Source organism: Pelophylax lessonae (assembly GCF_965119305.1).
Source record: "Pelophylax lessonae genome assembly, chromosome: 1".
In the NCBI taxonomy this organism is placed as follows: domain Eukaryota; kingdom Metazoa; phylum Chordata; class Amphibia; order Anura; family Ranidae; genus Pelophylax; species Pelophylax lessonae.
The window spans coordinates 557,067,180-557,084,262 of record NC_138768.1 but is presented as its reverse complement, the minus strand read 5'-3'; the positions used below and the strand labels follow the sequence as shown (position 1 = coordinate 557,084,262).

At 40.1% G+C, this 17,083-nt stretch overlaps 1 protein-coding gene across 1 annotated transcript in view; it reads left to right on the top strand.

Annotated features, from left to right (window-relative positions):
* LOC309548318 (rho guanine nucleotide exchange factor 18-like) overlaps positions 1-17,083 on the top strand; it is a gene marked incomplete at its 5' end in the record, with an annotated part of 201,539 nt that overhangs the window by 92,951 nt on the left and 91,505 nt on the right. The window contains 2 exons of the mRNA XM_082248257.1: positions 1,830-2,007; positions 8,493-8,607. Coding sequence (XP_082104383.1) covers positions 1,830-2,007; positions 8,493-8,607 — 293 coding nt within the window. The remainder of the gene's footprint in view (positions 1-1,829; positions 2,008-8,492; positions 8,608-17,083) is intronic.

Genomic DNA, 17,083 nt, shown 5'->3' with positions numbered 1-17,083 from the left:
TTTTTTACAATTTAAAAAAAAAAACATTTTTTACAAAAAGTCCCTCATGTAATGATTCTCTAAAAGACCCTGGATGTCTCCCCTGTGCTCCACTGAGTGTAACGCAATGCAGCTGAGAGGGAGACCCGGAAGTGTTGTCGATTCCGGGTCCCCAAAAAGAAGGGGAGGAAGTATCCAGTCAGCTCTCTCCCTCCTACCCGTTGACACCTGCTATGCCGACCCCGGGCCAGCAGATTGATATGGTGGGGGCTCACTGGCGGGGGGGGGGGGTGGCACACTACTGGGGGTGATTGGAAGCAATTAGGTGGCAGCACAGCCACTAGTCCATCTAAGAGGCAGCAGTCTGCTTGTCAGATATACACATAATCCTGGTTCAAGAAAAAAAACTGTACATAAAAAATATAAGGCTGAAGGAACATTGCCAGCATTCCTACACTACAAAGAATGCAAAAAGAAATGTATGACCGTGATCAGGGCAGCAAAAATAGACTACAAGAGACTTATATAGGCAAAAAGTATCCTCAAATTTTTTTTAAATACTATATATTAATAGTAAAAAGGAAAAGTCAGAATATATTGGCCCGATAAAGGATAATCAGGGAAAGCTGATTAAATGTGACAAGGAGAAGGCAACTGTGTTAAATTCATTCTTCTCCCCAGTTATTACTATGAAAAAGGAGAGGTATAATAGAAAAAAAAAAAAAGGTACTGTTAGCAGCACAGCTTGTAACATTCTGGCTAACAGAAGCCAGTGAACAAATCGACAGGACCAGATGGCTTACACCCAACAGTTCTCAAACAAATTATTGACAACCTAATGGTACCAGCTGGCGAAAAGTTAACGTGGTACCAATATTCAAAAGAGGGCTGAGATACATACCTGGAAACTACAGCCCAGTTAGCCTAACATCAATAGTATGTAAACTGCTGAAGGGGATGTTAAGGGACTATATCCAAGAATTTTCTCATGAAAATAGCATCACTAGTAGTAATTAGCATGGATTTTAGTATGCTCTCTCTAGCCATACCGTTCTGTTAACATTCTATGAGGAAGTGAGCTGTAATATGGGTAGAGAAAAATTACAGATTCATCACTGTGGAATGGTATCTCCTTATATGCATGCCCAACAAACCTTTTTGGTTCTTAACATGTGTTTTATTTATATTATATTTAGCTATAGTCCAGTTTTCATTTTTGGTTTTATGTATCTAAAACATGTTATAACAAATCATGCAACAATTACATTTTTATATAGTATAGTAGCTTTGGATTCTTCCTGCAACTTTCCTTTCAATGTTTTAGAACACATACACTTTTAAAGCATCTTTTCTACATGCTATTTTTTCAATTGATTGCTGTTCTCTTCATCTGGTGGGCTTAATCCCATTTTTCAGTTATAGCTTGTACTTTTTAGTCCAATTAATCCCACATCCTGCCACACAATGCATATATGCAAACCACTGGTATATTGATAAATTTTATGTAGCTCTCTCTTACCATATGCATTACTCGGAATACGTATAAATAAAGAGAATTACATTTAAGAATGCCCCAAACGTTAGCCATACCAAGAAAAAAATAAATTTAGAGGCATAAGGGTAAAATAGCCATCCACTTACAATTGTTACTTGTTTCATAAGTTTTTAGGGTTTATTCTTACTGTTGTGGTTTATATTTTTCCTGTTGTTTGGGTACCATAATAATACTTACACATAATATTTTCCTATGATCCAATTCATACTGCAGCTTTTAGACTTAAAAGTTCTAAGTGAAATTGTATTATTAAATAGCAGATTTGCACGCTGATATTACTCTCGTGTCTTGAAAGATTTAGCCTTGATGCTTCAGAGATGGATAGCGATGGAGAAAGGGAGCTGCAGGCCAGAAGCAAAATCACCATTCAGGAAGTTCCACAACTCTCAGAACCTTGGGTGGCAAAAGCCAGCCTGAAAATTGAAACAGATACTGGAAACCTTGATCTAGAAGAAGCTGCAACACTGCATAAGGTACACATTTTTCTGAATTTATAGAAGCATTTCAATTGAAAACCTTTCTAAAATGCATTTTATTTTAGCCAAAAAAAAAAGCATATTTATGTATAATTGTACATATGCAAAACAATAAAGTTAATTCTAAAACTGAATTTTCAGTGTAACCAAAACTGATTTAATTTATTATCTTCCCTAACTTCAGGAGACAATACCTAGCTTCATATAATCTATAAAGAAGTAAATTAGTGTTTTAAAGTGAACAAGTGTTTTCTATAACATGGCCACTAAATGACTAACAAAACCAAGTTCAAAAACAGTTAATGTATTTCACCAAGAAATAATAATATTAATGATATGTAATTGCTTACATTGGAGTAGCACAACAGTCAACAGATAAGCAATAAACCTTGTTATTGTAGATCAAAAGGATCTAACCATAGGATGCTACCAAACTAGTACTGCTGAACTACCATAAGGCCTGGTTCACACCTATGCGTTTTTTTTTTCCTATGCATTTTTTAGTGCATTTGAAATTTTGTAGAAACACACTACAGTCCATTTAACATGGTTTTCTATAGGTCACGTTCACATCTGTGCATTTTATGGAAAGGGCCAGGGACCAGCAGGTTGTGTTTTTTGGTTCCATAGACTTCAATGGATCAAAATAGTGTATTGAAATACACAAAATGCACCTGGAATATGCATCAACTGCAACCTGCATGTGAACCAGGCCTTAAAAGTGTTTGCAGGTATTTTTCCACCAAATTGTTTATCAGAGGTTTCTCTTTGGATTTTGTTACTATCTACTTTTAGGCCTGGTTCACACATATGCAGGTTGCAGGTGATGCATATTCCAGGTGCATTTTGCATTTTTCAATACACGTTTTCAATCCATTAAAGACTATGGAACCAAAAACACAACCTGTTGGTCCCTGGCCCATTCCATAAAATACACATATGTGAACAGGACCCATAGGAAACCATAGTAGTGTAGTGTGTTTCTGCAAAACTGAAAACGCACTAAAGAAAGCATAGGTGTGAACAAGGCCTAACATAGAAGCTTGGATATCTAGCAGCCAAGCAATAGCAGCTGTACATCTTTGTAATGTGCTGTATACTTAGTGACTCTGGCATCTACTCATCTAGCCTATGACTGTCATATGCATAACAAGGGAGCCTTTAGGAAATCTGTACATAGTAAATGGAGCTGACGCCAAAAAACACTGAATTCTCAGGGGCCAGATTTATATTGGATATTACCGCTTTACAAAAACTTACAGCAGCTTCAAGAGCACATGCATTGTCCTAAAACTGAACTCCAGGTACATCTACAACACTACTATTTAATTGTATATATAAAGAAGACATTTATTATAAAAATACAGCTAGCGTTATTATATTCAAAATTTTCTTATGGACTTACTCCCATTTCAGTTTTCCCGTTCTACATCCTGTTCCTTTTTTAGTTCAATTTCACATCCAGACACACTATTATTAACTATAATTATTGTGTCTTGTACATTGATACCTTTATTGTAGTTCTCTTCTGCCTTGTGCAGCATTAAACAATTAAATAAACAGAATTGAATTAAAGATAAAAGATGAAAGATTTCCCCCAACTGGGACACTGTGTTTGGGGACACTGTGTTTTGGGGACACTAGCAGGGTGATCAGTGTGTAATTAGAAATTAGATCTGTGTGAGGAGAAGAAGAGATCAAAGCCGTTACAATAGCTGTATTTACATTACATGACGGCTGTGATTGGACACAGCCGTCATGTGATCGGGAGAGCCAATCACATGGCCCTCCTGCCGCAACTTGTTGCTATGTGTCCGAGGGACACCGGCACATCGAGATCGCGCCGATGCGCGTGCCCGCGGCTGCGCGATCTCTCTCCTTCTGAAGGACGTTCGGGAACGTCCGATCAGAAGGACGAGACTCCCACCCAGCCGTATATGTACAGTGGCCGGGTGGGAGGTGGTTAACCTAATCAAGAAAATTTAAATACCTATTTACAGTACAGTATAAGGCTAAAATAGTCAGCCACTCTCACAAAAAAAAAAAAAAAAGAGCATTAGGTTCTTGTAGATGAAACATGTCAAACTTTAACAAGAATTAGTTAGCCATACCCATTTCTTCTTAATCACTCTTAAGGGTTCAATCTTAACATTATGGTGTAATGTTTTTCCTGCTGTTTTCGTACCATAATAAGGCCAGTTTCACAGGAGCTTCAGCTTGTATAAAAGCAGTGTGAACAGTAAGCTATTATGAAACTTTCAGCAAGCATTTGCAAAGCTTTTGGCAAGCTTTGAGCAGGTTTCCCTTGGTCTTTAACCACTTGCTGACTGCACTATAGAGAAAAGACTGCTACAGCGCAGTTGTCTAGTTCTGGGAGGGTTTCCATAGGTGTCCTCCCAAAACCCCCTCCTCTGCGTGCCTTCTGTGGCGCACATCAGACGCGCTTTGTGACTGCTGTGTCCAAAGGACACAGCTGATCATGGATTGGGGTAATTGATTAATCACAGCGGCCCTTTGCTATGTGATCAACTGTGCCCATTCACACCTGATCACATGTAAACAGACTTTGCGGTTATCAGCAGTCCTTTCCTCCCATGCTTTGTCTGTGGGAGGAAAGGAAAGCCATTAAGGGCTCTTTCACACGGGCGTTCCTTTTTTTTTTTGCCCGATCAGGTCCTTTTTTTTTTTTTTGGAACTTTGTAACGGACACGGATGACACTTGTGTCATCCGGTCCGTATGTCCGTTTTTCATCCCATCCGTTTGCGGATGAAAAACTGACATAATGCATGTCTATGTAAATACGGATGTCTGCGGATGACACCACTGACATCCGTTTTTGCTTCAGTTCCGTTTTTTGAAAGGAAGAAAAAATAGGGTTCTCCTCCGTTCAAAAAAACTGAACTGAACTGAACTGAACTGACAAAAAACGGATGTCAGAGGATGATCATCCGATGACATCCGTATTTACATAGAGATACATTATGGCTTCTTTCACACGGTCCGCCTCCGCAGGCGGATCCGTGTTGCTCAGCGGGGATCGATCCGAGATCCCCGCTGAGCCGGGCAGATGACAGCTCCGTCTCCGCTTGCAGAGCGGAGAGGGAGGTGTCTCAGCACCCGCTGCCCTCTATGGGGGATCGGAGGAGAGCGGACCGCTTGTCCGCTCTCATCAGATCCGCTCCGCTCCGATTACTGAACGGATGGAAAAATAGGGTTTCCATCTGTCCAGATTTCAGCACAGGATCGGATGCGGATGGCAGCGGGTGTCAGCGGAGGTGACCTCCGCTGACACCCGCTGCCCCATAGAGTTGCATGGAGGATCCGATCAGATTCGCCTAAAAAACTGACAGGCGAATCTGATTGGACCGCCCGTGTGAAAGAGCCCTTAGTCAGTTTTTCATCCGCATACGGATGGGATGAAAAACGGACATACGGAACGCCCGTGTGAAAGAGCCCTTACTGGCAAACCTGTCAGAACATCATTTACACTGATAATCGGGGCACTGATCATCAGTGCCCTAATTATTAGTGCAGCCCCATCAGTGCCCATCATTGCAGCTTATTGGTGCCTCTCAGTGGCACCTATCAGTGTCACCTATTAGGGCAGCCTATTAGTGCCCACTTATCAGTGCAGCCCCATCAGTTCCTCCTCATCAGTGCTGCCTCATCAGTGCCCATCAGTGCAGCTTATCAGTGCCCATCAGTGCAGCCTATCAGTGCCCATCAGTGCAGCCTATCAGTACTCATCAATTCAGCCTAATCAGCGCACATCTGTGTAGAAGAAAAACAAAATGTTATAACAGAAACCAAGAATTTTTTTTTTTTTTTTTTATCAAACTTTTTTTCATTTGTTAGGCAAAAAAGAAAAAACCCAGTGGTGATTAAATACCACCAAAAGAAAGCTCTATCTGTCTAATAAAAATGATAATTCATATGGGTACAGTGTTGCATGACTGCACAATTATCTTTCAAAGTGCGACAGCACTGTAGGCTGAAAACTGGCCTGGATAGGAAGAGGGTGAAAGTGACCAGTATTGAAGTGGTTAAAGTGCCCTTTAGCTCCTATCTGAAAATGTTAAACCAGATCTAAATGTTAGTAATGATTGTCACTTTAAACAGGTTACTAGCAGGTTTCAGCAGTCTTTCAACAAGTTTCAAGAAGTGGTGAAGCCTACTGACAGCTTTTTTAAAGTGACATTTAGCACTTCCATTAGAATCTGTGTTAAACATTTGCATGCTGGAGTTGAATGGTATTTTAAGAGCTTCAGCAAAGCTTGCATGAAAGGTCTGCAAGAGCTTGACCCAGAAACCACTTGTGGGTATCCCTGGTATTTATGCCTATCTCTCATATACAATAGAGTTGATGATGCTTGGTTGAATGCGACTATGATCTCCAAACTAGGTGTTTTTATCTTTAAAGATTGATGGTTCACACAGATCTTGGGCAACGTTTTGAGTCTCGTTCCTTAATGTATGAGCGTGTTTGCTCTCTTCATGCAGATATTATATCTGAGGATTGGTTCTTGTTTGTACCTGTTGTCAGCAAGGCGAAGTGTTAATTATGGTCTCTCCCTAGCTCAAACACATCCAATGCACTTTTTAGAGATGCTTATGATTCAGACACAGATAATGAAGCCCTGAAAAAGTGGCCTGTACTGTGAAACATGTTGGCAGATTTTGTGCGACACATTTTTTTTTTTTTTTTGGCTGATGATCTTTTGACATGTATATGTGTTCCTTTATACATGTGGCATGTGGGCTTTTAGTTGCCCCTATCTTTTTGATACAATATATTGTATGTATTTAATAAAAAACGTTTTATACTTAAAAAAAAACATTAAAGGTATTTGTGTAATATACAGTAATAAACTAATGGGAACCACCGTCTAAAATGCCCATCTTTTATACATTCCTTCTGTTTTTTTTTATTACTTATCGGGCTGGTGCTTCCTGTGGTTTGAGTCCTTTGGACTTATGAGGCCCTCACTCCATACCATATTTAGTACATAACTAACAAAGTAATACTGCTCAACTGCTGTGAAAAGCAAGGTCAGTGACGTGCCCCTCCTGTCTATTAGGAATGCCTGGGTGAGAGTGTTGCCCGAACAGTATTAAAAAAATGTATATATTTAATTTAAATGTTTTAAACTGTGTGCCTGAAATTCAGCTTTAAAAAGAGGCATATCCATCAATGAAAATATTAACCTGCCTAGCCAAGTAAATACAAAAAATTTATTTTAGTAACAGGCTGCAGATTGATTTTTATAGGGTCTATTTATCATTTCTTTAACACAAGATTTCATTAGAAAAAGGTATGAATTTTGGGTGAGTTATGTGAAATATGGATGAAAACATTGATAAATGGATTGTTGATGAATTTAAAAATGTTTTTTATAGGTGAAATTCAATGCTTTAGCTTCTTTATTTTACTGAAGGTGATGTGTAGTTTACAGTTTTCTGTTTTGCTCATATTTGCCAGTTACTACACAAAAAAGATTCCAAGATTAAATAGAATGGGATAAGTGATTCTTGATCGTCAAATTTATTGCATTTTTTTTTGTTTAATAATTATTTATTGCAAATTGAAATAGAAAACAGTACAAAATATAATATATGTAAGTAAAAAATGAAACAAAACATAAGATACTACCATAATAAGGCCTAAAAGCTCTCTTAAACATGTAACCCACAAAATGTTATTTTGTTATCCAAGAAATCGTACATATGACATACATTACCACTTACATTAGAAACATAATTTTAAAATGTTTTAAATAAAGAAAAAAGAGGAAAGAAAAAAAAAAAAAAAAAGGTAAAAGGGGGAAGAAAAAAGATAGAAAATAAAAAAGGGGGGAAGGGGGGGGGCGGAAGAGAGACAGATGCACTGCGACAAATGCCAATCATTGGATAGAATGAAAGTAGGCCATAAATAGTCAACAAATAACCTCAATAAAATTAAAGATTGAAAGAGTGGAAAACCACTAAGGGTCTGAAATGATATAATAGTACAGTGTAGTGGTTTTAAACTCAAACCAACATGGCCATATCTTAGAATATTTATCAGTTGGACCCCTTGCCATATATGTTAGTCTTTCTGTTAAGCAAAGATCATCAACTCTGCGTAACCACTGGGACAGAGTAGGTACAGATCGTTGTCCCCACAAAATTAGGATCAAGAACTTGGCAGCATTTAATAAATGTGGTGTCACTGACCTCCTATATTGGCATATTGGTTCTGTTGTGCAATGAAATAAGATTGAGCAAGGTTCAAACCTAATTTATTGCATTTTGCATATTGCATTTTATTGTTCACATACTTAAATAACATAAACGTGCTAGCATGAAAACATCTACCATTTTATATTATGTTTGTGTTTTTCAAGAATTTACTGTAAGAAAATCTGAATGATGTTTATTATCATTCCAGTTTTGATTTTGTTTTTATTTTTTAATAATATTTCAATGACTGAAAAATTGCCAGGATGAAGACAGCTCTGGCAAGAGACTGCGTTCAAAGTCTATGCCTTCCACATTAGACAAGATTTCAACCCCAAGAATCTCCCGTAGCCTGGAATCATCCTGTCCAGTGATTGAAGGTATGTCATACAATTATCATTATGCCTCCCTACTTCCTAAGCTAGTATTGTAGATTTGAAATATGTACTTTTGAAGGTAATGATACTAAATTGGACAGTGTGATTGACGTCCTCTGGTGTATGACTGTTGGCCCTGCGCTCCCCGGAGACCCTCAGCTTCCTGGTCTGTGGCAGTCCTCTTGACTCCTGGTCTGGAGTGGTGTGCATCTCTTAGGGAAACAGTTGTGCTGGCTGACTTTGGGAGAGATTTACTAAAACTGGAGAGTGCAAAATCTGGTGCAGCTCTGCATGGTAACCAATCAGCTTCTAACTTCAGCTTGTTCAATTAAGCTTTGACAATAAAACTTGAAGCTTATTGGCTAACATGTACACCTGCACCAGATTTTGCACTCTCTAGTTTAAGTAAATCTCCCCCTTTTTTCCCTATCATGTGTAAGTTGCCATTTGTCATTTGATTTATTAAAAGTGTTTTATAAGCTACACTAAGGCTGGCACCCTCTGGTGATCTTTTTTACTAGGCCCCTTTCACACTTGTGCGACTTGTCCTGTGATTTTGGGCTGCAAAGTCACATGACAAGTCATACTCCATGATTTCCAATGAGTACCTTTCATATCTGTGCAACTTTAAGTTGTAATGACTTCAAAGTAGTCCCTGCACTACTTTGGTCCGACTTTGACGCGTTTTGAGGTCCATAGACATAGGCATTGCTTCAAGTTCAGTCAAATTCATGGCAAAATTGCGCCAAAATCACAGCAAAAAAATGTAGGCAAAATTAAAAGGAAGTCCTAGGCTTCTCCTCGGCTCTGACTTGTCAAATGACACAATGGAGGGTAGACTTAGACCTTCCTCACCCTTTTGGGTGTTGCTGCATCTAAGGTATATGTTAATTCCAGGAAGTGGGGCTTGGGGAGGGTTGAGAGGGATTTTATGCTGGGGCAATTTTAGCTTAGGGGTAAGATGTCTGTGCTGAAGGAGTACTTTTGCTTGTAAAGGGAGATGTGTGTTACACACAACTGACCTCTGCTCTCTGTATTACATTCTAATGACCCCTGTGCTCTGTGATACACACAACTGACCTCTACACTCTACAACATTACACACTACTGACCCCTGCACTCTGAGTTACTTACTCCTAACCCCTGCACCCTGTGTTACCTACTCTTGACATCTGAACTCTGTTTTACATATTACCCCCCCCCCACACACACACACACATTATGTGTTACATCCTCCTGACCTCTGAACTTTGCGGTACTTCAAACCCCTGCAGTCTGTGTTACATACAACTGACCCCTGATTTCTGTGTTAAATGCTACTGACCTCTAAAAACTGTGTTACCTACTTCTGCACACTATGTTACATACTACTGACCTCTGAACTCTGCCTTTCCTATTCTTGTTTCTGCACTCTGTGTTACTTACTGCTGACCTCTGCACTGTCCTGACCAAGATGTAAAATGCTGTGACAGGTAAAACCTAGCCAGCATGGCGAAAACTCAAACCAGCTAGCCAGCTGGGCCAGGTCAGAATTCAGGCCAGCCAGCTAGCCAGGCTCAGACTCAGCCCAGCCTGTCAGTCCAGATGCAAGCCTAGCCAGGCCTAAAACTAGTAGAGCAATTCAGCCTGCGGTGCCAGTTGTTCAGCCTTCATGGCAATGGCAAACATTAAAAAAAACATTATTTTCATTGTGAACAGGAACATGATTACACTGAAGTGAATGGAAAGTGTGTGCGTTTGTCGTGCAAAGCTTCCATCGCTTTCGTCAGTAAAAGAGAGCAGAGATACACTTCAGAACATTGTAAGACATTGCAAAGACTGTTTAATAGACATGTATAGAAAAACAAAGTCACATCTGTGTCCTCTTATCGAGTGTCTCAGCTAACAGCAAAGAGGAAAAAAACATCTGAGGATGGTGAGATGATTAAAGAAGCCTATTTAGAAGCTGCTGATTCACTCTTTAATAACTTAAAAAAGAACAGAAATAATATTTGCAATAGATTTCCTTCAGCTGCTCAGTTACGTTAGATGTGTTGACGTCATGGCAGCTGATACAGATTTAGATGACTTCAGCTGGTTTCTCTGCAACTTGATGAATTGGTTGATGTGACAGACAATTCACACTTAGCTATACTTGTTAGAATGGTTTTCAGTGACTAAAGGAAATAAAGGAAAAAGTTATTAAAATCTTTCATTTGAAAGAACATAGTAGGGATAAAGCTATCTATTCAAAAGTGAAAGAATATTTAATCTCTGAATATATTCAAAAATAATAGCTTGTAAACTATATTACGGATGGGGTTTCTGCTTTCACTGGCAGGACAGATAGATTTTTAGTTCTCTGCCAAAATTTTTGAGACATAAAGCTGAGAAGTTTTTGAACATAAATGATATATAAGGAAAAGACTGATTAAGACAGTTAAAATTTAGAGTTTAGTTGTTTAGGGAATTGATTGGAGAGCTTGGAATGGAGCATGGTGGACTTCCCATACTACGGTGTGTTGGCTTAGCAAAGAAAAGGTTCTCTATCACTTCAGGCAGGTTCTGCGGTCATAGTACCATTTCTAAATGACAATAATAAAGAAGCATTTGTGATGCTGGACAATTCAATCTGGCTTCAAGACAGAGGAGTAACTAGAACCTTCAGAGCCTTTCTGCAAGAAACCATGAAGGGTCCCCTGACCCCTGGGTGGGGGCTCTTCCCTCCGAGCCCGAGGCCCTTACCTACGAGCCAAGTGGTGGAACACTAGGGCCTGGTCGTAAGTGCGACCTTTGCCACTGTGGTAGTCCCACTACTGGTATCATAGTCATGGAGACCCAAGAGTTAACTGGAGAACAGTTGCAGTGCAAGCAATGATAATGGCACAAAAGTAAGGTACCCCATGTGTAGTTAAGTGATCCTGCTACAAGTGCCTAGCGTAGCCCAGAAAAACCTACCCCATGGTAGGCCTTAAATGCAAGAGCTTGGCACCCAACAAGGGGGGAAACATGAAGGACTTAACAGCCACCCTGCTGCCCTGACCTGCCCACATGCTTACCTGAGGAAGAGATGGCACCAGGATGCACTATGTGAAGAGGGCAAGATGGTGGAGGTAGTGTGATGCTTTGGGCAATGTTCTGCTGGGAAACCTTGGGTCCTTCCATTCATATGGATGTTACTTGACACATACACCTAGCTAAACATTGTTGTTGACTGAGTACACTCCTTCATAGGAACTGAATTCCCTGATGGCAGTGGCCTCTTTCAGCAGAATAAAATGCCCTGCTGCACAACAAAAAAAAAATGGTTCAAGAATGGGTGTAGGAACACAACAATGAGTTTGAAGTGTTGACTTAGCCTACAAATTCTCCAGATCTCAATCCAATTGAGCATCTGTGAGATGTGCTAGTAAAACAAGTCCACTTCATGGTGGCCCCACCTAACAACATACAGGACTTAGAGGATCTGCTACTGATAATTTGGTGCCAGATACCAGAGCATACTTTCATTGGCCTAGTGGTGTCCATGTCTGGATGGATCAGGGCTGTTTTCGCAACAAAAGGGGGACCTACTCAATAGTAGGTGGGTGGTTATAACGTTATGGCTGTTTGGCGTATAAGCAGAGCTTGCAATGAACTTTAAGGTCCACCTCAACACTAAACTGATTTACAGCATAATAATTACCTGGTTCTAATCTTATTAATTACCCTAGCTATCAAAATCTACCATCATAACGTTCCAGTTTTCTATCTGTCTCTATGATGGTTTCATTCCATCATCTTGCACTTAAAATGTTTTAAGTATGCTATTGTATATGTTTTCTTCTCTTCCTGTGTTATATAAAGTGGATCATTCTTGACATGTTGTGATGTTAAGCAGTGCCACTAGGCTATTACAAACACAAGTGGCACAAAAATAAATCCTGAGCTTACTAAAACCAGCAGCTGTATATAATACAAATCTTAGTGATTATAAATCACATTTTCAGTCCACTGTCTCTCAGCACTAGAGAAGAGTGGTAATCCAGTGTATAAGCCATTAACAAAGAGTTAATATTTAGAGGTCATTAGTAACAAGCAACTGTGGATGCCACAAAAATGTTAGCATCCATACTTTCCTAGTGCCTCACCATGGTAACACTGATGGATACGGTCTTCCCCCTGGACACCCCTTCATTTCCTTTTTCCATCCTCTAAGAAGATCCAGGACGCTCCAGTTTTTTTTTCCAGTAAATTCAATAACTCCCCTGAACCCAGGTTTAGCCTCTCCCATGGTAAAGGGGCAAATAGAGTTGATACAATATTGTTAGCATAACATGCTTCTTATGGTTTGGGCTGTGCAGATTGAGATTCAATTTCAATTTCTTTGCTTTTTCCGTATTCCAGCATTTACTCACCCCCACCCCCCCGTCTTAGTCAACCATTTTTTTGTTGCCAGGCATCCTCTTGGTTTTAGATCAGAAATGCCAGAACTGGGGAGGTACTTTTGCTTTGTGGTGCACAAATTTAAAGCTCGCTGAGCATTATGGAGTTGGCCACTAACTCCGGCGCATTTTGGGTTTATTTTGCATGCGTCCATTTACAATATATGCATTGCATTTACTTTACAATCACTTGTTACCCTTGCACCTCTTGGTGGGCTAATTTGAAGACAATTTATTCCTTACACTCCTTTGTGCTTATTACCATATCCATTCTGCTTCCTGGCCTTTCTCATACACTTACTATAAGTCTGCCCATGTCTTAGTGCCAACAGCAAGAGAGAATAACCCTTTTTTGTTGGGTGTCCTAATTTTCCACATGTTGTTTCAGTCATGTGAGAGGGAAGTTTAGGGATTCTACACTAAGAAGAGATTCTCTAACTCAAGGGACTTCAACTTGTTCCTATTATAATTCATCCTCCTTTACTCATAGATATCATTTGAATATATCCTTTACTGATCTACTTGGCATCACAGTTATCCTGCTGATCGTTCAAGAGAAAATATATGTTGGGCAGGTTATTATAATAATAATCTCCAGATTATTATTAATATTAAAAAAATTCAGAGAATTTTTATTAATTTATTACAGATAAACATAGCACGGATCAGATGGACAGATTGTTGGTTGGGGCTGGGGAGGGCCCAGCTGTCTTTCTACACATTGGTACCAATGAAAAGGTTAGAGGAAAATAGAGCGTCCTAAATAATTTATTTCAGGGACTTAGGAGCTACATTAACCACTTGCCGACCGCCGCAAGTACATATACTGCGGTGGTCAGCCCCTCACAGGCAAAGTGACGTACCGGTACATCACTAGCCTGTGAGGCTCTGGGGAGCTCCCGCGCGCCGCCGGTGGCGCGCTCCTGCGCGGTCACGGACACCCCCACGCGTGTGACCGGCGGACCCGATGTCCGCCGGTCACTCGGCGATCGTCGGGGGAGAGGGAGAAAGTCAGGCGGCTTGTGTAAACAAGCTGCCTGTCATTCTCCCCTGTGTAGAAACTGTGATCACACGGTTCTACTATGTAGGACCGTTGATCACTGTTTCTACAGCTCAAGCCACAGCCAATCACAGTTAGAATCACGCCCCTAGGGACACACACAGCCCCTCCCTCTCAAATAAAGTTAACCCCTTCACTGCCAGTGTATTTTTACAGTAACAGTGCATATGTATAGCACTGATTACTGTAGAAATGTCACTGGTAACCCCAAAAGTGTCAAAAATGTCAGTCAAGGGTCCGATCTGTCCGCCGCAATGTCGCAGTACCGCAAAAAAAATCGCAGATCGCCGCCATTATGCGTTAAAAAAAAAACAACAAAAATGACAAAAATCTTTCCCTTTGTTAGTAAACGCGATAACTTTTGCGCAAACCAAACAAAATACGCTTTTTGCGATTTTTTTTTACCAAACATAGGTAGCATAAAACAAATTGGCCGAAAATGTTAAAAAATTTTGATTTTTACATTTTTTTGGGGGGGAATTTCATATAAAAAAATTTGAAAAATATTGTTATTTTTGCAAAATTTACGCTTTTTTTTGTTTATAGCGCATGATCAAAAAATCGCACAGGTGATCAAATACCACCAAAAGAAAGCTCTGTTTGTGGGGAAAAAAAGACGTCAAATTAGTTTAGGTACAGCATCGCAGGACCGCGCAATTGTCCGTTAAAGTCACGCAGTGCCGAATCGCAAAATAGGCCCTGGTCGGAATGGGGGTAAAATATTCCAAGGCTTAAGTGGTTAAGGAAAAGGACGTCCAGGGTGGTATTCTCAGAATTACTATCTAGAAACCACTCCAGAGAGGCAGCAGGAGATTGGGGAACTTAGCAAGTGGCTGAGGAACTGATGCAAGAAGGAGGTTTTGGATTCCTGGAGAACTGGGCTGACTTTTCAGTTGGTTACAGGCTCTATAGAAGGGATGGACTGCACCTAAATGGGGAGGGTGCAGCACTGCTGGGGGAAAGGATAATCAAAAAGTTAGTGGAACTTTAAACTAGGTGATGAGGGATCAGAGCAAGCTAGTGAACTAATGTCAGAAAATGCGACGGTGACAAATTTATGTGGAGTACCTAAAACCAACACGTGTAAGCTGTCAGAATCCTTCTGCAGCCTCGAAACAAGCAAGGATAAAACTTAATGTGGCGTGAAAAACTAAAAGGCATGTTTACTAATGCTAGGAGTCTGGTGAAAAAAATGGAGGAACTGGAACTACTGATGTATGAGGAGGATTTCAACTTTGTGGGAGTATCAGGGACCTAGTTTGACAGTACACATAACTGGCTTGCGACTGTCCAGGGATATTTCCTGTATTGAAGGGACAGGGTAGGTAGAAGAGGGAAGGGGTGTGCATGTATGTCAAGAGTGATTTGACAGTGAACAGGGATGACATTACTAACAGGGCAATGGAAGGGGTGGAATCCTTGTGACTGGAACTTAAAAGGGAAGAAACAAATGGGAAATTAATAGTGGGGGTAGGCCTACAGGTGATTGGTCTCCTCTTCATCCTCTGGATGAAGAGGAGACCAAATCACCAGGACCAGATGGCTTGCACCTGTAAGTCCTTAAAGAACTTTGCCAGGTCATTGCTAGACCATTATTCCTAATCTTTAAGGAAAGCTTACTGACTGGAATGGTACCAACGGATTGGCGTAAAGCTAACATGGTACCAATATGCAAGAATGGGCTGAGATATATACCTGGAAACTACAGGGCAGTCAGCCTTAAATCAATAGTTTGTAAACTATTGGAGGGAATGATAAGAGGCCATATCCAGGAATCTGCAGAGAAGAATAGTATTATTAGATGATAAAAAAAATAATTCTTGCCAGAAAACGTATTAACATTCTATGAGGAAATGAGCTGTAATCTGGATAGAGGAAGGCCGGTGAATGTACACTTAATCTACAAATAGAGGTCTGTTAGCATTGATGATAGTGTATGTATCTGGATAGCAAACTAGTTACAGAGGCGCATCTAGAGGGTAGTGATAAATAGTCTATCTTCTGAATGGACTGCAGTTTTAAGTGGGGTATCCCAGGCCTCTGTCCTGAGACCAATCCTGTTTAACTTCATAAACGATATAGAGGTTGGTAAAAATAGCTCAATCTCAGTGTTTGCTGATGATACAAATCTAAGCAGGACAATAACTTCACAACAGGAGATATAAACTCTACGGGAAGACCTCAATAAAATAGACAAGTGGGCAACCACATGGAAAATGAGGTTAAATGTAGGGAAATGCAAAGTAATGCACATGGAGGCTAAAAATATGACTGCAAGTTACAGACTAGGGGGAGAACCTGTGGGAGAATCGAGGATGGAAAAGGGAATAGGGAATCTGGTAGATTACAGGCTTAGCCATAGCATAGCAAAGCCAAGCTGCAGCAAGCAAGGCCAGTAGACTATTAGCAAGCACAAAAAAGGGTATTTACTCAAGGGATAAAACTATAATCCTACCACTTTACAAAACTCTGGTTCGGCCACACCTTGAGTATGCCATCCAGTTCTGGTCTCATGTCCTCATGGAACTGGAGAGAGTCTAGAGAAGAGCAACAAAACTAATAAGAGGGATGTAGGATCTCACTTTTGAGGAACGTTTACAATCATTAAACTTATTCTCCCTGGAAAAGAGATGCTTAAGAGGAGATATGATACCGATATACAAATATGTTAATGGTGATTCCAGCATAGGGAGGAAACACTTCAGTCTTAGTCACTCAAGAAGACACTCGGCCACTCAATGAAGCTGGACGAGAAGCAGTTCAACCTTAAACTGCATAAAGGCCAGTACACACGATAAGAAAGCCGTAAGTGAAATTTCGTCCGATGAACAATCTGCCGATTTTCTGATTGTTAGTATAGTGCTTTTAATAGCCGATTACTAATTTTTGTACAACAAAAACTGAATGTGCAGGCTATAAAATTTGTATCATATCTGAACACAACATCTGATTTTTGTTTAATTAGTACAGTTCTCGTCCGAAAAAAATCGAAATCTCAACACCTATGCAAAATGTT